Here is a 27702-nt window from a genome sequence, read left to right on the forward strand (position 1 = left end):
TCTATCTATCTATCACCTATCTCACATCACATTTTCTTTACCATTTATCCATCATCAGACACTTAGTTTGTTTTGGTATCTTGGCTATTGTAAATAATGCTGCAGTAACATGAGGGTGCAGATATTTTTGAGTTAGTTTTTTTGTTTTCGTTAAATACTCAGAAGTGAAATTTATGGATCATATCGTAGTTCTATTTTTATTTTTTGAGGAACCTCCATACCGTTTTCCATAGTGGCTGCACCAATTTACATTCCCATCAACAGTGCTTGAGGGTTCCTTTTCTCCACATCCTTACCAATAACACTTATTATTTCTTGTCTTTTTTTTTTTAAATAGGCTTCACACCCAGCACAGAGCCCAACATGGGGCTCAAACTCACGACCCCGAGACCAAGACCTGCCTGAGCCAAGACTGAGCGTTGGACACTTAACCGAATAAGCCACCCAGGCACCCCTCCTTTTGTCTTAATTTTTATTTTTTATCTTGCCTTTCTGATACACTATTTTTGACAGGTGGGAGGTGATATCTTGCAGTTTATATTTCCCTGGATTAACGATGTTGAGCATCTTTTTAAAAAAAATTTTAATGTTTATTTATTTTTAAGAGACAGAGAGACAGAGTGTGAGTGGGGGAGGGGCAGAGAGAGAGGGAGATACAGAATCCGAAACAGGCTCCAGGCTCTGAGTTGTCAGCACAGAGCCTGACGTGGGGCTGGAACTCACAAACTGTGAGATCATGACCTGAGCTGAAGTCAGATGCTCAACCGACTGAGCCCCCCAGGCACCTCTGAGCATCTTTTTATATACCTGTTGACTATCTGTACGTCTTCTTTGAAAAAAATGTCGTTTCACATCTTCTGCCATTTAAAACAATTGGATTGTTTACTTGCTTTTGAGCTGTATGAGCTCTTTATACATTTTGGATATTAGTCCCTTATCGGTTACATGAGTTGCAAATATTTTTTCCTGTTCAGTAGGTTGCCTTTTTATTTTGTTGATGATTTCCTTTGCTGTGCAGAAGTGGTTTAGTTTGAGTTTGATGTGGTCCCACTTATTTATTTTTGCTTTTGCTGTCTGATAAAAAAATAAGAAAAACATCACCAAGACCAATATCAAGAAGTTTACTGCCTATGTTTTCTTCTAGGAGTTTTATGGTGCCAGGTCTTACGTTCAAGTCTTTAATCCATTTCGAGTTAATTTTCATGTATGTGAGATAGTGGTCTAGTTTCATTCTTTTGCATGTGGCTGTCCAGTTTTCCCAATACCATTTATTGAACAGAGTATGCTTTCCTTATCGTGTATTCTTGGCTATTTTGTCATAAATTAATTGGCCATATATATGTGGGTTTATTTCTGGGCTCTCTATTCTGTTCCATTGATCTATGTGTTTTGATGTCGGTACCATACTGTTTTAATTAGTTATAGCTTTGGACTCAGCTCTATTTTTATCAAAAGGTTTCCAGAAGAGGAAATAAAACCAGTGTCTCATTCTCTCAAGCTTAAGAGAACAATGGCTAATTATGATTGCTATTATTATAGCTATTAAAGTTTATAAGCCGTTCATAATGACAAAATGGCACAGTGCTTTTCAGAGTGTGGCTCCTGAACCGGTGCCAGCTGGTGGACTGTTTGTTTCTGGTCCATGCTGTGGCAAGTACAGAACTCAAGAATAGGTGTTTAGAAAGTTTTTGAGACATTTGACATTGTCATAGGGCCAATGAGTGGCAGAGACTGGTGTCAGCAGGGTTTAGACGGATCCTTGTGTTTTCACACTCACGTGGTGTGTTGAAGGCTGTGCAAGGTGCAGATTAGCTGTGTCCGTCAGGACCTCGCCTCCGTCCACAATGACCTGGGGGAAAACAAAATTGGTGCTTCCCCACAGGTGGCCTGAGGCGGTGGCCTTCACACCCACTTCTACTTTTGCGGCTGCGAAAACAACAACCGGGGGAGATTGTGACCAGCTGATGGCAGAGTCTGATAAGAGTACAGTCGGAATGACAATTGGATCTTACATTTGATTCCTCAGCCACCGGCTCATTTTAGCCTCAAACCAGCAAGGCGTTTGAAAGCCGAAACCAAATGCTGGAGGAAAAGGCGAACAGAGATCCAGCTCACATGTAGGACCTTGGGAGAGCCGAGTGGCACCCGTTTCCTTTGCTTACTACGGAAACGTAGTAAAAACCCGTAAAAACCCAGGCGTGTCTCTGTAGAGGGGAGAGGTGTGACTTCCTCTGAGTTAAAAGAACAGCCAGCGCCAGATTGAGCCTCTATTGAGGAGCAATGAGAGAGATCTGCGTTTGGAGAATCAAGAAAAAAATGTGTAGAGCCAGAAGCGGAGAGAGCTTCACTCATGTACTGTCTTGGGGCACCTGCTTGCTGTAAGCGTTGTTCTTGGTCCTGAGAGTACAAATTCCACTCGGTCACATACTTGTGTTCAGGGGTTTATAATCTAGTGGGGAGGTGGGCGGATGACCCAACAGACTCCTTCTGCCATATATATGTAATACATATGTAACGTATATGTAATATATAAAATATAATATACCATTATATATAGTTTCCAAGCAGTCATAAGAGTGAGGGAGAGAAATAAAGGGAGCAAGGGGATAGAGGTACAGAGAGAAAGCCTATCTGAGGACGTGAAACTTGAGCAAAGACTTGATCACAGAAAGGCTTGATGGGCGATGTGATGGAGAGATAGTCGGTGGCCAAGGGGTAAACAGGAGAATGACACCTTGCCAGAAACTGGGAAGAGCTTAGTCAGGGACGTGGCCAACCCCAGATGGGGGTGTGAAGAGTTAGGCTGGCTCCATGGGCAGCTAACAGACGAGGCTGTAGGCACAGGAAAGAGTAGAAAGGGAGTGCTCCGTATTTGGGGACCTCAGGCTCTGCAAGGTATTGGGAAGACTGAGGTGTGTGTCTAGGGGGGTGGGGAGGGTTTGCACAGACGCCCGAAAAGAAAGTAAGAAAAGCCCCATGTGCAGCGTGAAGTCATTCGGGCAGTAGCCCGACCCTTCCCTTGACCCGGGGAACGTGGAGGGAATTTTAAGCCCGTGATACGATCACATTTGCTTCTAGAAATATCTCTGTGGGAGCTGTAGAAAGAATGGGTGGAAGGCAGGGTGTGGAGACAAGCGAGGGGGCCACAGGAGAAACCCAGATGAGAGCGTGTGGGTAGAGAGGAGGGAGCAGATCTGAGACCCAGACAGGCGTGCAATCATTAGGGTTTGCTTATGGATTGGCCGGACACGGTGGATAAAAGAAAGAGTTTCTAGGCTTAACAGGGACGTGAATGGTGTTCAACAGTCCCAGCAAAAGGTAGATTGGAAGTGCAGCATGTTTGGCTTGGGCAGGTGATATTTTGGGTAGAATTTGCGGATTTGGAGTGATTGCAAGACATCCAGGTGGAGGTTGCAACTGAGTAAGTGGTTGGGTGTGTGCGTTTACCTCCATTTATTGGGAGTTGCCAATGGGGACGATCACTGGATTGTGCTATACGGTGAGTCGCAGCGGGATGCCTATGGAGGGGATATCCGGTGATATCCCACCGTTCGCTTCACATCTCTCAAGTCAGGATGTGCCTGTGGCCATAATTTCTTTGGGATATTGTTGCAACAATGGTAAGTCAGTCCTCTCTGCTCTGTTTATGGCATGTGATATTCACACATAATAACAGCAGGCAACGTTTAAAGTGCTTTATTTCCAGTAACCCATTTTCCCTCAGAGCAGCCTGTCAGATAAGTACTACTGATCATTTTCTAGATGGAGAAAGGATGGCACAGAGAGGTTAAGTAACTTGTCAAGATCACACAGTGCCTAAGCGGCAGAGTCCAGATTCAGTCCAGGCAGTTGGGACACCGGGCTTATGCTGGTAATCACCACAACATACTCGCCCTCATACTGGAGGCTCTACCAATGTCTAGAGTCCTCCTGGTCCTTACCTTCTAGTCCTTCCACTATCTCCCGAGGAGGAGCATGGAGGTCCAGGAAAGGGTCTATCGTTATGTCCAGAATATTTTTCCTCTTTAGTTCTTTAGTGTGGTCTTTAGTGTGGCACTTTCTGAAGGCTCACCCACATGCCTTATGTCAGCCATTCTGGGTCAAAGGTGTTTACCAGAACACTTGATAACCTAATAATGACAGAAAGAGAGTGCCAGGGAAATAAATAACCAGCCTGGAGTGTGCCATTAAGACTAAAGAGAGCCAGCATTTCTTCTCACAGGCACAGCTCTGGCTGACAGCAGCACTTTTCAAATTCTGGATTGCAACCCTTCAGTGGGTTGGGAAATCAATTGAGTAGATTGGAAACAGCATTCCTTCAAAATAATGAAACAGAGCAGGATAGAATAGGATGTGTAGCGGGTATATTATGTGTACTATGGGTATGTTATATGTGTGGATATATACTTGGGTCATGACATAAATATATTTCTTATTGTGGTTTGTGTTTAAAAAAACGTTTGAAAATGCTGAGCTCGAGCACCCTTTACTGGGCGGTTCCCTGCCCCACCCCCCCGAAATATTCGCCGTACTACTCTAGCCCCCCTTATCTGTGGTTTCAGTTACCTGCAGTCAACTGTCATCCAGAAATGGATGATCTTCTTTCTGACACATCGTCAGAAGGTCAATAGCAACCTAGCGCTAGGTCACAATGCCTCAGTCCCTCCCCTCACTTCACCTCATCACGTGGGCATTTTATCATCTCACATCATCGCAAGGAGGGTGAGTGCCGTACGACAAGACATTTTGAGAGAGAGAGAGAGAGACAGAGAGAGACACACATGCCACATTCATATAACTTTTATTCTAGCATATTGTTATAATTGTTCTCTTTCATTATTCATTATTGTTGTTAATCTCTTATTATGTCTAATTTATGAATTAAACTTTATCATAAGAATGTGCGTATCAAAAACCCCCACGGTACGTATAAGGTTTGGTACTATATGCGGTTTCAGGTGTCCGTGGGGGTCTTTGAATATATCCCCTGTGGATAAGGGGGGGCTATTGTATTTTCTTCTCTAATGAACTGATAGAGGTGTACATTTGTGTACTTTAAACATATTTGCATAGTATATTGGTGCTAACTATGGTACACCTGTAGATCTGAAGCTTGGACCAGAAATCCGCTCTAGCTCACGATTTGGGGGGTTGTGGCAGGTAGATGGTAGGTTGTCAAAGTGGAAGCATTAGCAGGAGACAGAATCACCTGGAAAGGATGTGTGAATGAGCAAAGAAAGAGAAGAGGGTAGAATCTGGGAAGCCGTTTACCTTTAAGGCAGGGATATTGGAAAAGGAGCTCCCAGGAGACACTGCAATGGGACAAAGAGGTGGGAGGGAAACCTGGAGTGTGTTGGCATGGGAGCCAAGAGAGGAGAGAGTCTGAAGAGCAAGGAGAGGCTCAAGATTGTCCAACAAGGCAGGAGGTCAAGCTAGGTAAGAGCTGGAAAGCACGCACTGAATTGAGCAATGTGGTGACGTTGGTGACGTTGGTTGGTGCCTTTAGTCCAGTGGTAGCAGTCGGACTGTGGGGGACTGAATGGTGAGCGTGGAAGGCAGACACACTGGGGAACGGGCAGCTCTTTCGAAATGTTTGGCCAATGAAATGGGGAGTTGGCTAGACAGGGGATAACGGGTTTGCACCAGAAACAAATTTGACCCTAGTGTTACAGAAAGACAAAATATTCACAAGCTAGGCTTACGGGAAGGTGTAGGGACATTTCACCTCTGTTAGAGACGAGGTGAAACTATGGATTCCCACGCCCTACTCTCAACAGTTTTCATCCTCTGAACAGTCGGGTAAGAATTTCTGGTAATTGCTGAGACCAAATTTTAGAATTATGATGAAATCTATTGTTGCTCTGGTTATTTATACAAGTAATGGTTAAGGTTATTTTGGAATTACGATTCCAAAATAATTGTATGTGCACGATACAATTAAAAACCCCTAGTTAGGAGGAGGGGAAAAAAAAAGTATGAAACAGTAGCCAAAAGAAAAATTACATTGATAGACCATTAACAACATGACTGCTGTCGCTGCGCAAAGAATAATGAAATAATGGACTGTATTTGGAAAACAGAAGATACCGTGGGTAACTGGTAGAATCCAAAAGGACAGATTAAATTTCCTCTACTTTTATGATGAAAACCAGACTTGAAATTACTTTTGACTTGTCATTTGGCTTTACCAAATGTTTGAGAGAATTAGCATGTAGGCACCTTATCACTGACATTTCTTCGTCAAGATAAGAATTCTATGCTCAGATCTGTGGGCCTTGGGGCTGTAATTATCACAACCTCAAAGTAGATTACCAGGTGTTGTATAATTATTGTGATATCTAGTCTTTAAGGAGTAAGGAAATTTGCATCTGAGTATAAATATTTGTATTTGATCCTTGTTTCCCTGGGGGAGGGAAGAAAGCTGGGACCCCTGATTAAGTCACCTTATTTAACAGATTTGGGCATAAAGATCATTTTCAGAGATGAAGGAACAATCTATAATTCCTGAAAGAAACTTTCCCCAAATCAGAGAGCAAGTAAAAAAGGTCCAACTTGAGAAAATGCAAAGCCATGAAGAAAGGATATTGATGAATCTTCCTTAGGCTGCTTTCATAGCAGTGAGTAATTGCCTTAAGGTAGAAGCTTGTGTTCTAGAAAATTGTGTTCTAGAAAATTCTCTTGTGTTCTAGAAAATTCTCAGACCATTCAATTCACTAAAAACCACTCATTGTTTTTGATTAACCAGCATTTGAAAAAACTTGTCTAAATGGGTTAGAAGTGAAAGTGTTTGCCTTGAACAAAAATGTATAGTGTTGAGGATGAGAAGTATCGTTAGTTTTGCTGAATTTATTTTTTTCTTTTTTTTTATTTTTTATTTTATTTATTAAAAAAAAATTTTTTTTTAACGTTTATTTATTTTTGAGACAGAGAGAGACAGAGCATGAACAGGGGAGGGGCAGAGAGAGAGGGAGACACAGAATCAGAAACTGGCTCCAGGCTCTGAGCTGTCAGCACAGAGCCCGACGCGGGGCTCGAACTCACGGACCGTGAGATCATGACCTGAGCCGAAGTCGGACGCTCAACCGACCGAGCCACCCAGGCGCCCCAGTTTTGCTGAATTTAAACAGTCATCTATGCGAAGGGTCTCAGGACTGAGAATAATCCCCTTATTCCCAAATATTTTGAAACATGGAATTAAGTGTGTGTGTGTGTGTGTGTGTGTGTGTGTGCGCGCGCGCGCGCGCGCGTGTGGTGGTGGTGAGCTCACTTCAAGTGTAAATCATGTCCTGGGTGGAGCAAGTGGATTTATAGGAAGAGGAACTGTCGTGTTAGTTCAGCTCCTAATTGCAAGTCAAGGTGACTCATTTGGGCATCCGAAGGTCAATGTATGCATGGAAAAAGACTGACTCCTCCATGGCTATTTTTCTATAAGTTAAGATGCCTAAAACCCTGAATTTCTTCTTAAATGTCTCTTAGTACCTGTCATTTTTGAAGTTGTAAGTGAATACTGAGTTTTAAGCACAAAGGAAAAAGTATCTTACACAGTGAAAAAAAAAAAATGGCACAAGAACTTCTCAGAAAGAACTTAGCGCATTTTAATAACTTCTTTGAAGTTGCTCTTGAATGACTGAATTCATTGTCCAAAGACTCCAAGGAGTTGGAATTACTTGGAATCTCCCAGTCTTCGCCATACTTCTGGATCACAGGCACAATTTTCAAAATACTGGTAGAGCCAGGTCCTAGTGCCAGAGCGAGGGAGAGATTTTGTATAGTTTCTCCTTCTATGATTACTATAATTTCAGCTGTTTTTGTTTTGATTGAAATTTTCCTGGTTGGTTCGGTCGGTTAAAGCTGGTGCTAGCTAACCTGGACAAGCGCCAGATGTCTGGAACAAGACAAGCTTACTCTGTGCGGGGAGACTGTCCTTAACCACCTCGCCACTGCCTTCCATCATCTACCTTTTGGCCAACTAGGTGCCCGCCCTCTTGGCTACGTGTTCAGGGTTTAGAACAACCTCCACGCCCCAAGCAGGCGGGGGTGGGGGTGACATGGGGAGTAGTCATCAATCTCTAGGAGCCAATCATGGTAGTTCTAGCTCCTCTGTCTGTGAAAAGTTGGGTGGGGAACTCACCTTGAGGACAGCTGGCCTCTTCCACGGGGCAGACGTGTTTCAGCCTTGCCCCCTCTAACTGTGAAAGGACTCCAGCCCCATCCCATTTCACATAATCTCCCACTAGATCCTTTCCTTTCACTCCTCAGGGCCTGCCCTCTCCTGATGATGAGTTTCAGGAATGGAACTCTTTGGGAAAATCCCACCTCAGGCTCTTGGCGAAAACCTTAAACGGAAGGAACAAAGCAGATGATAAATCTGGGTAGAGCAGACCTGAATATGTGTTGCCTGCAGAGCCCGAAGTCCAGGAGAAAGTTGCTGGTTACTTCCTTCACTTCCTGTGCCTTTATAGCTGTGGGTCTAGAATCCCACACAGAATCCTCTCCATCATAGAAAATATTCAGAAGAAATTAACCTGATGACCTATTTTACCTCTGAGAAACTTTTTTTTTTTTTTTTTTTTTATAATAGCTACGGGTAAACTTCACCAGCTTTTTAAAAAAGTTCATAAAGGCTACTTACTGTGTTTGAGCATCTTTGTGATTTCTTTCAGTTGCCTCAACAGAAATGGAATGTTGTGTACAACAGACATATATTAGTGTCTCCCTATAATTTTACACACAGACACACGCAGCTTTCTGTTTATAACTTCCCTCCCCATCTCTTTGCCCGAAACCTTATAATAAGCTCATTCATTTGTAACTCTACTTGGCTGCACGATGTTTTTAGAGTAGTAAAGTTAGTGCAATTGCTTTCCCCGGTAAAAAGAGGTAGCTTGGAAATGCTATTGAGAGAGAGGAAAGCTGGCTAGTCAGGGAATGCAACACTAGAAATGTAAGACCAGTAAACAGCACCGAGTCCTTTAGAGAAATGTTTGCTGTATGTCCCCAGCCCCTTAGCTAAGCGATGATCAAGCCTTCTGCCCTTTAGATATAAAGACATCGCAATGCTCTGCCTATGAACGAACAGACGCTTTGTAAGGAGAGAAAAACTGGTCTGAAGAGAATTTCTCAGGCGCTCGGATTGTCTGATTGCACAAACATCGCCTCGTCAATTTTTCTCACAATCCCAGAGAGGAAGTGGCATGAATAGGAATGTGTTTGGAGCTGGAGGGTGGGGACAGCAGGGAGAGAGACGCTTCCCCGCCATCCGAAGAGGCGGGAGGGCCAAGAAACCCTTCACCAGGAACCCGCGGCGCGGTCCCTCCCCGCGTCCCTCTCCCGGCGGTCCCTTGCCCCCGGCAGCGCCCGGCCGAGGCCGCTGGAGACGGCGGGGTTCCCGCGCCCTGAGACTGCTGGAGGCGGAAAGAGCAATTCCCCGTCCCCCGGAGGAGAGAACACGGCACCCGCGCAGTAGGACCGTCTCTGGCACCGGCCCCGAGCCGGTCCTTCGGGCGTCTGCACCCGGGCGCCCGCGCGTGCCGCCGCGCACACATTCCCGCCTCCGCGCGCAACTCCCACGCCCCAGCCCCTCGGCCCGCCGGGCGCCAGATCCGCCTCCCGGGGTTGGAGCGAGAGGGTCCTCCGCGGCGTCTTTAAGGCTGCGGTCCCCGCCCCTCCCTCTTCTCCGCCCTCCCCCGCCCGTCCTCCTCCCGGAGGCCGCGGCTCCTCCCGACCTCCCCGCGAGCCGGGCTGCCGGGCGTGCGCGGCGCGCGGAGCAGGTGCCGGCGAGCGCCTCGCATGCCGCTGCCCGGCCGGAGGTGGTAGCGGCGCCGGGCGCGCTCCGCCCGCCCCTCCTGCGGGCCGCACTCGGGCTCCGGCGCGCGCGGGGAAATGTCGGTGGCGACGGGCAGCAGCGAGGCGGCCGGTGAGGCCGGCGGCGGCGGCGGCGCGCGGGTTTTCTTCCAGAGTCCCCGGGGCGGCGCCGGCGGCAGCCCCGGCTCGAGCGGTGGCTCGGGATCCTCCCGGGAGGACTCGGCGCCCGTGGCCACGGCGGCCGCTGCGGGGCAGGTTCAGCAGCAGCAGCAGCAGCAGCAGCAACGTCGCCACCAGCAGGGAAAAGTGACAGTGAAATACGATCGCAAGGAGCTTCGGAAGCGGCTCGTGTTGGAGGAGTGGATCGTGGAGCAGCTGGGTCAGCTGTACGGCTGCGAGGTACTTGGGCGCGGGGCCGGGAGGGTTGGGGCCTCGCTCGCCCCACTGTGCCCACACAGGGATTCTCCAGCTCCGGCTCTCGGTTGCGCACCGCCCCGACTCCTGGGGACCCGACGCTGGGAGCGAGGCGCAGGGCGTTCTCTCTCCAGGGTGCCCTCTGGCGCCGGGGCGCGACGGTTGGGAGCCCCTGTCTGGTGCCGGGTGCCCGGAGAGCTGCGGGCCCTCTTCATGACAGTGGGGAGGGTTAGGTCTGGCTAAGCGCATTGCTTTTCTCAGAGCCTTTCCAGGCTCTAGCTGCAGCCACACGAAGCGGGGCTCAGAAGGGCTCACCCCAGATGCGCCTAAGCCAACAAGAACAGTACTCACTGCTGAGATCCTGGCAATCCCGCATTTTTTTTTTTTTTTGCGGAGAGGGAGCAGGGAAGGGACCTGAAAGCTGCTTAACGGAGAGGAGAGGTTCTGGGGATCTCAGAGACCCCCTCGTTCCTGAAATTCCACATCAAAATCATGAGATGAACGCTTTCTCTTTCGCAGTCAGCCCCGACGCGTGTCCCCATAATTCATCCTTGCATTTACCGAAGCTGCACACGCTGGGCTTTGTTGAAGCAGCTTGCTTCCTCCCTGGCCAAGCTCAGTTACTCCCGTTGGTGGGCGCAGAATGGAGAGCCTTTGGCAACCTGGAAGGGTGCCTGGGTGAAAGGCAGGCAGCTTTGCGGGCGGTGTGCGAGATGGCCGGAACCCACCGGGTTCCCCTCCGCCACGACGCTGGGACTTCCCACAGTTCAGGGGCTAAGGCTTACACACAAGTCTGCCGGACGTGTATATGCCTGATGTTAGGAGAAATGGTGAGAATAAGCTGTAACAGACGTCTGCTAGAAAAACGACTAAAGCCAAAATGATTCCCAGGGAGATTCTTTAATAACAGCAATTGTGGTCGAAGTGTTGTACTTCTCTTAAGGGCGTGGAGTTTGGGAAGGGTGGGAGAATGAAGGGGGTGAGTAATTAAGGATATGGCTTCTAAGTCAAAACCAGGTTTGTGTCCATACTGCGCTTAACCCTGCTCAGCAAAAATGAAAGCCAGATGAACTTATTGGCTTGTCTACTGGTTTGGGGTATTCTGTTTTTCACACATTTTATGGCCTATTGTGAACGCATCCTTTCCTTAAACGTTGTCATTGCACAAAGCAACAGCATTCTTATTACGGACTACTGCTGAAGGATTGTGATATAATGAAGCTTGACTATATGACTAATGGGCTTGTAAAAATATATTGTTTCCAGCCTGGCTCTTATGAAAAGCCATGCTAATTGCGTAAATAAAAACTGGCCAAAATAGGAAGCGTTCCTGGGATTTTTTTTTTTTTTTTTTTTAATAGGAAGTTGGCAAAACTCTTCCAAGAAACACTATGTTTGATTTCCATGGGATTACTGTTGGGTGGATGGATGTGCTCAGTCTTGCCTCTGTAGCATCCAATTAATTTTCATTTATTTCACACTCCTCTTTATACTCCATTTTGGATCTGGAGAAGAGTTGAGTTAATAGAGAAACTACTGTGGACATTAACAGTGCTTTAGCAGTGCTGCTTTTACGGAAGACTAATTAGGGGTAGTTGGAGAAACTAGAGAGTTCCAGCCCCTTGGGCAGGTTGGCGAATCAAATATTTTGAAAATTCTTCAGAATAAATGGGGGAAAATGGTGGATCGAATGTTCACTGTATTGAACATGTCAGTTAGGTACGTATTTTAAAGGGTAAACACGACCTTGAATCTTTCCCTTGTACATCTCTTCTCCTATTTTAGACCTTCTGATGTGCAGCAAACAACTGGAGTTTTGAGAGAGAGAGAGAGAGAGACAGAGAGAGAGACAGAGAGAGAGAGAGAGAGAGCGCTATTTGCTGCCTGTGTATCATAATGTGACAAGTATTTCTCTTCAAGTTGTTTGCTCTGTCATTTTAGGTTGAAGGAATATTGGTCATTGAGAGGTTGTTGGCAGTTTGTAATTACTAAGCCAATGATACACCTTGTATATAATAATAAAAAGCGGGTGGACTAATAAATAGCCATATAACAAATTGTTTTCTCCCATCTATTTCTCCACTGGTAGGACTCTATTTTTAGCTAAGGTTCTCTAGTCTGGTAGCCTTTCCTCGCTGATAACTTCAGGTATTTCAGCCTCTGGCTTTTTAATCTAGGAGGACCTTACCCTGGCCAATAGCTCTGAATCTCATGAACATAAAGGCACGGGAATGTCCCTTTTACACTTAAAATTGGTAAGGTTTTAAATTTGGATTGCATGCAACTGACACAGGAAGCAAATTTGCCAGGCTTCAAACTGGCCAGAGGCCTGAGCTTTCTGCCAGGTTGGGGGACAGGATGAGCGTATATTTAATTTCAGAAGAACTTCTATCAGGCAGGTGGGCAGTGAGGTGACTCGTCCCTTGCGGAGTAGAAAATAGTGATCTTTTGGAGGTAACGTGTGCTTTCTAAATTAGGAGTGGGAGAGAAGGAAGACCCAGAATAACTTCCTGGCCGTGGCCTTCTCTAGAAGTTTGCAGTGGCCAATCAATTTTGTATGGAGAATAATATAAGGGCAGCATCTCTGGAGTCCTTATTACGTGCTAGGTGCTATTCTCTGCACTTTGTATGGACTGATTCATTTAGTCTTTACAACAACCCTATGAAGAGGGTGCTCTTGTCCCTGTTTTACAGGTAAGGAAACTGAGACACAGAGGAAGAGGCTTCACAGCCCACAGAACTGGTGAATGGCAGGGGGTGGGGGTGGGAACATGAACCACGGCGGTGTGGCTCCTGCGGTGTGCCGGTAACTCTGCAGGGTCCGGTGCAAGAGAACCGATAGAGGCCCTCGTAGTGTATGTGTAGATAGTTAAAAATAATGAGGGGCGCCTGGGTGGCTCAGTCAGTTAAGCGTCCGACTTCGGCTCAGGTCACGATCTCGCGGTCCATGAGTTCGAGCCCCGCGTTGGGCTCTGGGCTGATGGCTCAGAGCCTGGAGCCTGCTTCCGATTCTGTATCTGCCTCTCTCTCTGCCCCTTCCCCGTTCATGCTCTGTCTCTCTCTGTCTCAAAAATAAATAAACGTTAAAAAAAATTAAAAATAAATAAAAATAATGAATTTGTAACCAGCATCTTGTAAAATGTGTTCTATCCACCTACCTTGATATCTCCACAGTGGCTTGGAAGGCTAGGTTTGAATTTTGAATTCTCAGACTTCCCAAGACTCCAAGCTGGAATGTAGTTGGAGAATCCACCCGCCCAGGGCCTCCTTCCTTTTTCTTCCCACCCGTGGTATGGTCCCACCTGGTGAAGAGCATTGTGTCCACTTGCACACCCCATCTCGGTCTACACCCTCTGCCACCCCGTAATCATAGCTTTAGCTCAGACCAGTGGCAGAGACCCCCTTGGGAGGACAGATCTGGGAGGAGCCTGTTTGCGCCCTGAAAGTGGCTTCGTATTTGATCATGAGATTGTGCGGGGCTGCAGCGGAGCCTAAAAAGGGACGGAGGTCACCGCATGGGTGTGTGGGTCCAGTTGGTCCCAGGGACGCCACAGGAAGTTGGGTGGAGAAGGACTAGGGCCCAGGGCTGTGGCCCTTCTTATCCAGGCTATGGGCAGTATCAGCAAACACCGTATCAAACAGCCTTTTGGATATAAAGATACATGGGTTTATAAATTCTAAGCTTAGTTATGTCGATAGTTATCTCCCATTTCATCATCTCGTATGGATAGTTAAATCTCAGCTAGGGATTTGGTCATCATGGACCTGTTAGGATGAATCTACATCCACATTTAAGAACTTCTGTTTTGGGGCGCCTGGGTGGCTCAGTCAGTTGAGCATCTGACTTCGGCTCAGGTCATGATCTTGCAGTTCGTGAGTTCGAGCCCCGCGTTGGGCTCTGTGCTGACGGCTCAGAGCCTGGAGCCTGCTTCAGATTCTGTGTCTCCCTCTCTCTCGGCCCCTTCCCCGCTCATGCTCTGTCTCTCTCTGTCTCTCAAAAATGAATAAACGTTAAAAAAAAAATAAAAAAAAAAAAAAGAATTTCTGTTTTGAGAGATTTTCGTATCTCTTCCAAACCCAGACAGTTTTTAAGAGCGTTTGAAATCTGGCATAGCGTCTACTTTGACAAGTATTGCAAGATGGCTTACTGGATAAGTCATATCAATTTTTCTCATCTTGCCCAGCATCAAGATAACATCTGTACTTCCAGTTTTGCAATTTGATTTGCTCTGGAAATAAAAGCCTGTTGTTAACCTCAGATTACTGAAATGCCTGTAGCAGCCTAGCTGTAAACAGACTTGTGCGCTGAGGGCATTTTCCTGGGTTATCCTGAATGTCCATCCGGGAGGGCTTTCCCTTAGCTGCATTTTAGAAAGTGTTTTCTGGCATATTATACCTTCTCATCTTCCCTGACTCCCTGTCATGCTCCTTCTGCAAATCAAGTGTTTTTCCAAATTTTTTGATGGCGACCCTGGAAAGAAATACCCTTTAGATTGCTGCCTGTCACATGGACACATGGATGTGTGAAAGACACACGGACTTACAAAGCATCATTTAACATTACTGCGTGCGCTAAAGAAAAAAATTACAAAGGTAACGTAAAATACGACTATTCATGTTTAAATACCATATTCTGTTCTATTTGGTTCTCCAGAATTGCTGGTTTGTGACCCTCCCAATTGATTTCATAACACATTTCGGGACAGTGGCATGCAGTTTGAAAAGCCAGAATTAGCTGGCGTTTATTGAGTGCTCTTTATGCATCAGGGATGATTCATGTAATCCGAGTAACAATTTCTGATAATCTCACTTTATGGATATAGAAACTGAGCCATGGAGATGTCAAAAAGTTGCCCCAGAGCCCATAGCTGTAACGTGGTGGGGCAGGGCTGTGTCCAGGAAATCAGTGCAATGTCACCACGGTGCCGCACTGCTTCTCAAGGCGGGACGGGGCCAGACACCTTCTGGAAGAAAGTACTTCAACCGGTTCCCTTCGGAACAGTGGCTGGGGAAATTCGGTGTGGAGGCAGCGGTTAGGAGAGTAAATGCTCTGACGTTAGAAGAGCTGGAAGTCACATTGTGGCCCCAGCCCCAGCTTTCAGTAGTAGTAGTGAGTAGGCAATTTCCTTGACATCTCTGAGCCTCACCTTCCCCTCATGTTTAAGGGAGTCACCCAGCCCTCTTTGCAGGGTTGTTAGGAGGACTGGATGGGAAAGACCTGGAACGTAGTTGCTGGGACGCTGTTGCTGTTCAGTCACTTGTGTACTTTGAACCGTAGCCACTGTCTCTTGCTTATTCTCTACGATGTGGGCGGAGGACAGGAAGGAAGAGAAAACAAGGCATTCACATCTATCTGGCGGTAGAATTTGGAGAAGGATGCGTAGGTACTTGGGGTCGGGATGTTGGCATGTGTTGGAACTTGAACATGGGCAAATACTGTCTGTATCATTCCCCTTTCTTCTAGTATCTTCCTTACTCTGGAAGTTCCTGTGGGCTTTCATGTGTATGGAGAAATTAGACGTCAGTTGAAAGGCAGGCTCTGTCTTCATTTTCTTTAGACGTCCTAATATGGTAGAGGACAGTTCTTCAACCGTGAAGTGTTTGTTTGATTGAATGAAAAGAGTCAATCTTCAGACAACCTTTTACAAGTCATTGGCATTGTAGTTGAATTCGTTGGTGGCATTTCTTTATTAGAATCACAGCTAGAAAAAAATAGATTTATGGTTTGCAGCAATAATCTATATCCTCTTGCATTATTACTGTTTTATTTCAGCATTGTTGAAAAGCACACCCCGCCCCCCCCTTCATTGACTTACTTGCTCCAAATAGGAATTTACAGATCGTGGTGACAGCGAATTGATTTTTCAGCTTCGATTGTGAGAATTCTTTTGTGAATCTGCTCTTCCTTGCGTCTCCCGCCCACCCTCTTTTCCTCTGCTTCTGCTGCGCCCCCTGACACGATAGCTCTGCCTCTGCTTCTCGCCTCTGACTCGCCTTCGCTTCTAGGGTCTTCTGCTTTTCTCCCAGCTCTGGAACTACCTGGCTGCACACGGCAAACCTGGCCTAATTGACGGCTCTCCTCAAAGGAGTCTCTCTTTCTAGATGACGGAAGAGCAAAGCCTGCATTGTTTTTTGTTCCACGCGGTGCGTGCGCTGTGTGCACGATCGCATTTTGTAGTTTAGTCCCTTGTCTCCTCATGCAGGACTTGGCTATTTCAAACCATCACCGGTGTTTTCATGGCACCATTTCTGCTCTCTTCCCTCCCCTTCAGCCCAGCCTGCAGCCTCTTCCTGGGCCAGCCAGTGCAGCCGCTCTGCTGTGGGCTTCTACCCTCCCTTGCTCCCTGCGGGCCCCTGGACCCCAGCAGGTGCATGAGCCCAAGTCTTTCTCCCCTGCTAGAAACAGCAACAGCAATCGCCTGCCGTGAGTAACGCTTCCCTTCCTCAGTCCTGTATCCCCTCTGGTTGCCGCTTGTTCTTCTCTTACCATCCATTTTTCTGGATCTTTCTTTACCCATGACAGATGCTGTTTATCCACCACCGCTGTCCTGAGGACCTTGCTGTTTCTCATCCCGGGGTGGTGTTGGGGTGTTGTGTGGGTCTTTACTGACTTGGCCTTCCCCGTGGAAGCCTTGGGCTTCTGAGACAGCCTCTCCAGGACCTCACGCTATTCCCTAGCTACTCTTCCAGTCCCCTTCCGGGCTTTCTTTCTCTGCCCATCTCTCTGAAGTCTGGTGTTGCTCAGGATTTGTCTTTGGGCTCCTGCTCTGCCTTCTGGGTCCCCTCCCCGCTGCATGCTCTTTCTGCATGATACGAATATTCCTGGTGGCTTCAAGTTGCTGTCCATATGCTGACAACTCTTCAATCTGTATTTTTAGCCCAGAATTGTTTTCCGAGGACCAGATATATTCGGAGAGTTTTGAAATGGACAACGCCACTTAGAGGCTCCACGGGAGCCTCGTGGTGAACTGGTTTGCAACTGAGTTTACCTTCCTCTGCAAACCTGCTCCTCTTCCTCCGTTCCCTCAGGGAATGGCAGGTGCCGCTGTCCACAAATGTCCCAGCCAGAGGTTCTGCAGGCATCCTCTCTGTTGCCTCTGCCCTGCAGGTCACACCCTGCAGTCACAAAGTCTTTTTTTTTTTTTTTTTTATATATTAAATATAATTTATTGTCAAATTGGTTCCCATCCGACACCCAGTGCTCATCCCAACAGGTGCCCTCCTCAATGCTCCCCACCCACTTTCCCCTCCCCTCCACCCCCCATCAATCCTCAGTTTGTTCTCAGTATTTAAGAGTCTCTTATGGTTTGGCTCCCTCCCTCTCTATAACTCCCCTCCCCCCTCCACGGTCTTCTGTTAAGTTTCTCAAGATCCGCCTATGAGTGAAAACATGGTATCTTTCTCTGACTTATTTCACTTAGCATAATACCCTCCAGTTCCATCCACGTTGCTACAAATGGCCAGATTTCATTCTTTCTCATTGCCACGTAGTATTCCATCATATGTATAAACCACATCTTCTGTATCCATTCGTCAGTTGATGGACATTTGGGCTCTTTCCATAAGTTGGCTATTGTTGAGAGTGCTGCTATGAACATTGGGGTACAAGGGCCCCTATGCATCAGCACTCCTGTATCCCTTGGGTAAATTCCTAGCAGTGCTGTTGCTGGATCAGAGGGTAGATCTATTTTTAATTTTTTGAGGAGCCTCCACACTGTTTTCCAGAGTGGCTGCACCAGTTTGCATGTTGACCCTCGCTCCTTACGGCTCTGCAACCTGGTGCCTGGACTTCTCGCTGCCCCCCCGCCCCCCCCATTTGTGCAGCTCCTTAAAATTTCTCACCAATTGACACTTCCGTCTCAGGTCTCTCAAATTACTGCCACCACCAGCAGCCCCCTGCTTTGCTGCTGCTGTTATGACCGCTTGCTTCGGCCACTGATGCAGCTCCCGGCGGAGGGCCAGGTGATCTGTACGTTTTGTCTCCCACGGTCAAACCTCACAATAACTTTAGGAGGGGGGGGGGTGTGGTATCATCTGCATTTCTTCATTTTGTGGCGGAGGAGACTGAGACCAGACAACTTGTGACTTGTCCCTGTCTCAGCTCGTCCTGACTCCAGAGTCCCTTCGCCACGATGCAGCCATTGTGCCCAGCAGCTCCATTTATTGAGTTGTTAACTGCATAAGCCCATCCTCGCCGTGACTCTGCAAGGTAGGTAAAGAAACTGAGGCACCGAGAGCTTGAGCAACCCCTGGTTAGAGGCCACGTCACTCGCAAGGGGCGGAGTCCGGAACGGACACCTGTCTCTGGTTCCTGGGCTGGGGCCTCCCCCTGCGAGCCTCCCCTCCATCCACCCCTCACTGCGGTGACTCAAAGTGTCTTCTGAAATCCAGACTGGATCCTATTATTCCAGGGCCCTCATGACAAAGCAAGAGCCCATAGGCTGCAGCAAGGGCTCCGGGGCTTGCCCTTGTGGTATTTCCTCTACGGAGCATCTCTGATACATCCCTTCACCGGCAGGCTGGCTGCAGGCTTGCCCCGCTCTTGGCGCACCGTCTGTCATCCAGTCGCACAGCTTCTCGAGGGCAGGATCTCGTGGTCCCTGCAGCCCCAGTGTCTCTCAGGCCCCTGGCTGCACTGAGGTGTCCAGTACCTGGCTGGCAGGTGAGTGTGATAGAAACCGGCCCTCGAGACCATGTTCCGGAACTGTGCATTTCAGAAATACACGCCCACACTTAACTGCACTAATGCCATTTGGCTCTGCCGGTGTTCGAAGCCTCCTCTTTCATTGTTGACTCAAAGTTTTGTTTCTTTCCCTTGGTTGTGAATTACATCCGTGCCGTCCTTTGAACCTGTGGACTGAACGGAAGTTGTGATGGCGTAAAGGTACAGGGCGATGAAAGTCTTCAAAGGGAGTAATCACAGGTTGCTGCCATTTCTGTCTGTAATTTTAATTTTTCGGTATGTACAAGAATCCTATTTGCACCATAGTTGCTCATTTCTCTGAGAGTGGAAATGCTTGCTGGGCGAGGAAGGGGTGAGTGCTTTTCCACCGGCAGATAAGATTCAGAGCGACAGGCTCACACAGGTTTTAATAGAACAAGGCACGAGAGCCAGGATTCCTGCCTCTGCCTCAAAGTTCTGGCCAATAAACTCTCACCAGGTTTTTCTTAGTCAGCACTGGCACTTTGGAAATCTGCTCCACTGTGTAAAAGCTGAGAGAAAAAAAAAAAGAAGAAGAAGAAACCAGAGTTGTGGATTAGTCTCCACAACGTTACTTTATGGTTGAGGAAGAAATGATCAAAGGAGGGCTTTTGCTTTTCTTAAAGAATCCTCAGGGCAAAGCGTGGAAGGAACCTTAGAGGGCAGGAGTATTCATTCATTCATTACAACAGATATTTGCAAAGAGGAGGAAAGAGGAATAAGAAGCCTTCATCCTTTTAAATTATATAAGAGAAAAAGAAAAAGAAAGAAATGCTTTCTGTAACAAGAGAAGGAGGGAGGCATCTGTATGATTGAAAGCCCTTTGAGGGCACAGACTATGTCCTGTTCACAGCTATGTTAGTGTGTTCGGTACATTTATTTACTGCATCCTGGCTCCGTGCTCCTTCCTTTACTCAGAGTCTGTTTTCAGGAAAGGGTGCAATAAAGTCATTCACATTATACTGTAAATGACAAGAACCACTTTAATTTTCATTTTAATAGGAAGTAAGGTCTTAAGTAAGAGAAAGTAACCTCTTATGAGCTGAACTTCAGGAATTGATAAACCGGGGCAGGATCTATTATTTGTGGGCCGTGGGACCTTGTTGGCATCTAAGAAATGGATAAAATCAAAACAGGTTGCTGGTTTCTGGGATGTCCCGGGAAGGACCCCGGCCTGTGGAACTTGATCTACTTTGAACTGCTGCTTAATTAGCTCGATGACCTTGGCAAGTCCTACTCATGATAGACTTCGGTTTTCGGGTTTTCTGTCCTTACCTGAAAAAACGAGGACGGTCTAGGTTTTTACGCTCTGCCCTTTAGAGCTTCTATACTAAAGGTGGCCCTACACTGCCGAAAATGAGATTTATTAAAGAGAGGGTGATATTTAAAGTAGTAATGGAAGAGTCTTTCTCAAAGCAAATGTGAGACAAGCATCAGGATGGTTCACCAAAGGATCATTTAGTTGCATAGCTAGTTCTAGTAGCTAAAGTGAGAGAGTGTGTCCATCCTTCTCTTGGTATAATCTCTCGTGTGATGTGGCTCGGATAGGAAGAATCGGATTGAGAAGGTGTTTTTAGAACACCCTCCTCCCCTCCAGCACTTTCTACTTACTACTGATTTCTGTTAAATTTGAAATCGGACAGTACAGATCTCCTAGGTACCCTGTTTGTTTGTTTTTATTTATTTATTAAAAAAATTTTTTTTTAATGTTTTTATTTATTTTTGAAGGAGAGAGAGAGACAGAGCATGAGCGGGGGAGGAGCAGAGAGAGAGGGAGACACAGAATCCGAAGCAGGCTCCAGGCTCTGAGCTGTCAGCACAGAGCCCGATGCTGCGGGTCTCGAACTCACAGACCGTGAGATCATGACCTGAGCCAAAGTCGGGCGCTCAGCCGACTGAGCCACCCAGGCGCCCCTGTTTGGTCTTTTTTTTTTTTTTTTTTTTTTTTTTTTTAATTTAATTGGGTTAACCTTTAAGAAGAACTGGAATATTTGGCTTAAACATTTTTGGTGTATAACTTTTAATACTGACTGTTGGGGGGAGGGTAGTGCTTTCCTGTTCTTATTATTTGTCCTTTATCTTGGCAGCTCATAATTAACTGATAGTGGTATTTATCTTAACTTGTGTTGAGATATAAAGCGAGCACCTGAGAGGGAAAATAGTAGTAGCCTTAGGAAATAAAACTTTTGTTTTATTTATTTATTTTTTTGTTTGAGAGAGAGAGAGAGAGCGAGCGAGAGAGCGCACGAACCAGGGAGAAGTTCAGAGGGAAAGAGCCTCAAGCAGGCTCCTGACGCAGGGCTCGAACCCATGACCCTGGGATCGTGACCTGAGCCGAAACCAGGAGTGAGATGCTTAACTGCCTGAGCCACCCAGGCGCCCCAGGAAATAAAATTTTTAAAAATTGAAGGATACAAAGTAGCCTAAATAAAAGGCTGAATAAATCCGCGTAAACAAGTTAATTTTCACTGGGGAATTATTCCTGGGATGTCACTTTATAGTTAGTGTCAGAATGAGCAGGACAGAATAGAAGAAAAGAAATTAATATTTTTCATGGACAGTCCTGGTGGGAAGTGGAAAGCAGAATTTATTGCTATTTATTTATTTATTTATTTACTTACTTATTTATTTCAATTTATATCCAAGCTAGTTAGCATATAGTGCAATAATGATTTCAGGAGTAGAATCCACTGATTCAGCCCCTACAGATAACACCCAGTGCTCCTCCCGACAAGTGTCCTCTAACGCCCCTTGCCCATTTAGCCCATCCCCCTACCCCAAACCCCTCCAGCAACCCTCAGTTTGTTCTCTGTATTTAAGAGTCACTTATATTTTGTCCCCTTCCCTGTTTTTTTATATTACTTTTGCTTCCCTTCCCTTACGTTCATCTGTTTTGTATCTTAAATTCAGAATTTATTGCTCTTAATATTTGTTTATTTTGTATGATGGTGGAATCCATAAAGGATCATCAGTAATCCCATTCAATCCACACAAAGGCGCTGTGATGTAAGGAGCTACCTCATTTTTAAAACAACAGAACTGAGGCTCAGAAGGACTTAGTTCCAGGCCTGAGTTTAAATTACCAGCAGGACTTGGACCCGGAAACAGTGACCATCAATGTCACCCTCCCCACCCCGGTCATCTGCACCTATCCTTGTATGTTTGCCCCACACGCTGGGCAAGGCTCTTCTGCTTAATTTATTTGATACATTTTCAAGTAGGCTTTATTTTAGTTGAACAGTTTATAGGATTCCACTCTTGTGTTTGTTTATAGTTTATTACATGAACCATTAATGGGATTCAGCTATTTCTTTAGATAATAGTTTAGTTTCTTCATCCATCAGTTCCTGAGTGTATATTGTAGGAAATGTGCTATTTATTTCTTGGATTGTCAACTCTGCGTGAATGGTTAGTATTGGAGCCCTCACGCTCTGCAGCTGTCCACGTAGATGGAATATTGAGGCTAAAAATTAGAAACACACTTTAAATAAGACATTGGTTACAGAGTGGATATTTTATCCTGCGTGTTTGAAAGCATCAGATATTACCCTTCCCATGATAGAAGTAAAGAAATAATGCTTCTAAATAAAATGTGCAGGGGTGTCTGGGTGGCTCAGTCGGTTGGGCATCGGACTTCGGCTCAGGTCACGATCTCATGGTTCATGGGTTCGAGCCCCGGGTGGGGCTCTGTGCTGACAGCTCAGAGCCTGGAGCCTGCTTCAGATTGTCTCCCTCTGTCTCTGCCCCTCCCCCTCTAATGCACACACACACACACACTCTCTCTCTCTCCCTCTCAAAAATAAATAAATGTTAAAAAAATTTTTAAACAAAATGTGCAAAGCCCTTAACAACTTCTTTTGCTTCTGATAAAGGATATATATATTTTTTTTTCCTGAGCTGCTTGGTCAATCATCTGTTAACAACTTTTATATTTTATATGTCACAAGTACAACTGACACAGATTGTTCGTTCATTTCTGCAAATGTTAATAGATTCATATCTGTTTCAGGCCAAACAGGTAAGGTGTTGAGATTTCAGATTGGTGAAAAGATGACTTTTCTGCTCAGTTTTTATGAGCTAATACGCCACATAACAATTCTAATTAGTCAACTGGTTTTTCTTGTGTTTGTGATGGGGTGTGGCGCTCTAACAAGTCAAGAGAAAATGAGTCATTGATTTGGTGCTGAAACATGATTATGCTTGCTATCATGAAAATGGCCTACAAATATTACAACTAAAAAAAAAAAAAACAACACGTACTCTCTCTGGTAGACAAGTGCCTTTTGTTAAGCTAGAATATTCCATTTCTTCATCAAACCCCAGATGGTTCAGCATTCAGTACTCTTATGCCAGAAGCAGTTTCTATGGATGGATGTTTAAATAAAAACGTGTGTATTTTGGTAAACAGACCATCATCTAAACTAGCCTGAGACTTTAAAAGCATTTGGCTGCCAGTCATGTCTCAAACCTCTGGGATATTCTCATGTTAAACTTCAGGGAGGGCTAGTGGGCTGTATTTTATAAGTGAAATAGTCCAAGTTCAAGTTAACTCATTACTCTAAAGAAGATGAGAAACTGGTGTATTTATCAATTGACACCTTACTGTAAATTGCCCTGCGCGAAGCCACTGAAGACAGTGAAGGGGGGCAGAGAATGATATGCAGAGAACATACAAAACACTTAGTGACGTGCAAATTCTCCACGCAGCCATCATGACGAAGACACTGGCCCTCTCCGCCTCCAGGAGGGCAAGGCTGTGAGCGCTAAGCGGGCCTGGTGGGCGTGGCGTGGACCTAGCCCTTCTTCTCAAGGAATTCGGACCATCTTCTCCCCTCTGGCCCCACTGTACAAAATCAAAACAAGGGGAGAAGTTCCTACATATGGCTTCTTGTTGGTGGTGGAAAATAGGTGGTCTCATTGAAGAGATCCTTACTGGTTGCACTCATAGGGTTCTTTTTACACGCTTAATGCCCGAGTGCAGGGCACTGCCTTATAGGATAGATGCTCCCGTCTCCCTGGGGCAGGAATGGGCTTGGTCTGCTCAGAAGGACGAGGCGGGCTCCCCGCAGCGCCCTTTGCTCACAATGTGGTTGTGAGTCGTCATCCTCGGCTTCCTTTAATTTCCCCTTTTAAATGATACAGCCCTTCCAGGGGCGTTTTGAGGATTGTTAATGTAAAAAAATCATCCCAAGAAAAGCCCAGGATATTTATGAAAGCGCCATTAGCAACATTTATGCTCTTTTTGCCATGATCGATTCTGCCTTCTTAATAAAAATATTCAAATCGGGGCTCCTGGGCGGCGCAGTCAGTAAAGCATCCGACTTCAGCTCAGGTCACGATCTCACGGTTCGTGGGTTCAAGCCCCACGCCGGGCTCTGTGCTGACAGCGCAGGGCCTGGAGCCTGCATCGGATTCTGTGTCTCCCTCTCTCTGCCCCTCATCTGCTCACACACACTCTCTCAAAGGTAAATAAACATTAAAAAAAAAAAAAAATTAAAGTTATGCTCTTTGGCCAAAAAGAGAACAGAGGCTTTTGGAATTTTTTGTTTTGATTTTTTTTTTTTTTTTTTTGATGGGGTTTAGGCCTTTGTTGCAAAATTTGGTCACACACCAGGTTTTATGAATATGGAATAACCCAGTCCAATGTCTCAGAAAGAAAAATCTTGTTGGGCTGCTTTAAGAGAATTACCTTTTTAGTTCAAGAGAATTATCACATTGGAGTTAAGTAATAATATATCTGTCATCATATAACATTCATTCTGGATAAAAATCGTGTCATAGGTTTCTTTCATCTGTGCCTAGAAAAAGGGCTGCAAAAATCCGCGATAAATGCTGATAGTGCTGTTTTCGTGTCATTATGGGTAATTTGTATTCATTTATGTTTTGTACAGTGAACACGTGTTCCTTTTATATGAGAAATCGAAAGTTATTGTGAAAAAAAAACCCAAAACACGTGGGTGTGGATATCCCGACCGTTGTCACCGGAAAGACAAGGGCTCCCCGCTCCTCAGTGACGTGCACTCTTCTGTCACAGGGCTTTACGATATTAAGAGCAGCCTTCACTTTCTGAGGCCGCCAGGGGGTTTTTTATTTTTAATCACAATTAAGGAGAAAGTAAGCTAACAATTTTGGTCATACTCCATTCTTTACATTGCAGGATAAGCATACAGAATGCTTTTGGAAATCAGGGTGTCCTTATCTTTTTGGGTGGCTAGACTGCCGTGGGAAACAATGTTATCAACTAGAACGTGGCGCCTGTGTGCGGTTTCTTTTGCATTCGCTCTTACAGACTGCGCTCGTTTCCAGTCGCTCAGGTCAGCACCTCCTTCCTTCAGTGAGGTTGTTTCATGCATTTGTACTACAGTTAGACTGCCTTGTCAATTTCTGCATTCCCGCCTCGCATCCCCTGGGCTCCTAAGTGATTTTTTTTAACTGTACATCATAAGATTTATTATTTTTTTAACATTCATTTTTGAGAGAGAGAGACAGGGCGTGAGTGGGTGAGGGATAGACACACACACACACACACACACACACACACACACACACACACACAGAATCTGAAGCAGGCTCCAGGCTCTAGGCTCTGAGCTGTCAGCACAGAGCCCAACACGGGGCTCAAACTCATGGACCGTGAGATCATGACCTGAGCCGAAGTTGGACCCTTAACCAACTGAACCACCCATAAGACTTATTCTTTGTACCATAAAGTTCTGTGGGTTTTGACAAATACATAGTGTCATGTAGACTGTCTTCCAATATCACATCAAATAGTTTCATCACTCTAGAAAGATCTCCTGTGCTCCATCCATTCATCTATTTCCACTTCTCCCCAGGCCCGTTACAACCACTGATCTTTTCAGCATTGCCATCATTTTGCCTTTTCTGGAATGTTATCTAATTGGGACCATATAGTACATAGCTTTTTCAGACTGGCTTCTTTCACTTAGCAATATGCATTTGGTATTCATGTGTGTCTTTTTGTGGCCTGACGGCTCATCTGTTTTTATAACTGAGTAATATTCCATTGTATAAACGTACCACAGTTTATTTGTCCATTCTGTTACTGGAGACATCTTGGTTGCTTCAGGTTTTTGGCAGTTATAAATCAACCTGATGTAAACATTGGCAGGCAGGCTCTTATGTGGGTATAAGTTTCAAATCAGTTGGGTAAATATGCCAGATGAATTTTGAGATGCTAAGGGTATGGGTGCTAGGGATACTGTGGTGAACCCAAGAAGCAAAGTCCCTGTGTTCTATAAACAAACACGGTGGGTAAACCAAAGTGGGTTCAGGTCATGAGAAGGGCATCTCTGGGGAAGTTTGTCACATGTGAACCTGGACCTACGTGATGAGAGATGACACCAGCTGTGCAGAGATCAGGGAGCACGAGCTTTCCCCCTGGGGGGCTCAGTTACTGCTAAGACCCTGAGGCAGGATGGACCTTGACGTGGTTGAGGGACTAGGGACAGAAAGAAATGAGAGATGACGTCAGGAATGAAAGTTGTTTTTTTTTTTTTTCTCTTTAGAGAGAGTACACGTGTGTGTGTGAGTGGGGGGAGGGGCAGAGAGAGAGAGAGAGAGAGAGAGAGAGAGAGAGAATCCCAAGCAGGCTCCATGCTGTCAATGTAGAGCCCTACATGGAATTTGATCTCATTAACCAGGAGGTCATGACCTGAGCCAAAACCAAGAGTCAGACACTTAACCGACTGTGCCACCTGAATGAAAGTATTTTTTTTAAAAAAATAGAGAGAGAGAGAGTGAGCACACACGAGCGGGGGAGGGGGTGACAGAGGATCCAAGCAGGCTCTGTGCTGTCAGCACAGAGCCCGGGGCTTGATCTCAAGAACCGTGAGATCATGACCTGAGTCAAAGTCAGATGCTTAACTGACTAAGCCACCCAGGCGCCCCTGAATGGAAGTATTTTTTGAAGAACCTCTCTTTTAGCGTAACATACAAGGCACACAAATCCGGAGTGGATAGGCTGATGAATATTCTCACGTTGAACCCACCACGTAACCACTATCCAGATCAAGAAGGGGAGGAACATTGCTAACAACACAGGAGTCCCTATTGTGTCCCCTTTCCATCATTAGCCCCCTACCCCACTCCAAGGTAATCTGGTTCACTTGCCTTTTTAAAGAACTTCTCTTGTTCGGCATTAAGGACGCGAGATACACCCAGGTTGTTGCGTGCCATTGAGGCTTATTCATTTTGGTTGCCATGGAATATTCCATGTGTGAATATATCACACTTCTTTTTAATCTGCTCTGCTTTTGATGGGCATCTGAGAGGTTTCCAGTTTGGGACTGTGCTGAATTGAGCTGCTGGGAACATTATTGCACATGTCTTTTGGTGAACATATGTTTGCGTTTCTGCCGGGTTACGTACGCAGTGGTGAAACTGCTGGCTTATGGGATGTGTGTATGTTCAGCTTTCCTGGGTAATTCCAGAAGATTTTACGTGGCAGCCGAAAGCAGTTATACGGACTCACATTCCCACTGCAGTATATGAAAGTGACATCCTTGCCAACACTTAGTATTTTCCCTTTTTCATTTTAACTGTCTGTGTGGTACACTACCACATTGTGGTTTTCATTTACGTTTACCTGAAAACTTCGAACGTTCAGCCCCTTTTATATGCCTCTTGATACTTTGGGTATCCTCTTTGTGAAGTGCCTGTTCAAATCTTTTGAGTTGGGTTGTCTGACGTACTGATTTTTATGTATCCTGGCTGCTAATCTTTATACACCCTAGCTATCAGTCCTTTGTCAGAAATATGTG

At 45.9% G+C, this 27702-nt stretch overlaps 1 protein-coding gene and 1 long non-coding RNA gene across 2 annotated transcripts in view; both read left to right on the forward strand.

The window, feature by feature from the left end:
* Nucleotides 1-27702, forward strand: part of LOC145715509 (uncharacterized) — a 464377-nt gene that overhangs the window by 253488 nt on the left and 183187 nt on the right. The gene's annotated exons all lie outside the window — the stretch shown is intronic.
* The window catches only part of PPP1R14C (protein phosphatase 1 regulatory inhibitor subunit 14C), an 89477-nt gene continuing 71058 nt past the window's right edge, over nucleotides 9284-27702 (forward strand). Inside the window, exon 1 of the mRNA XM_078447457.2 lies at nucleotides 9284-10203. Coding sequence (XP_078303583.2) covers nucleotides 9883-10203 — 321 coding nt within the window. The 5' untranslated portion in view covers nucleotides 9284-9882. The remainder of the gene's footprint in view (nucleotides 10204-27702) is intronic.

Source organism: Panthera onca, chromosome B2 (assembly GCF_046562875.1).
Source record: "Panthera onca isolate mPanOnc1 chromosome B2, mPanOnc1 haplotype 2, whole genome shotgun sequence".
NCBI lineage: Eukaryota > Metazoa > Chordata > Mammalia > Carnivora > Felidae > Panthera > Panthera onca.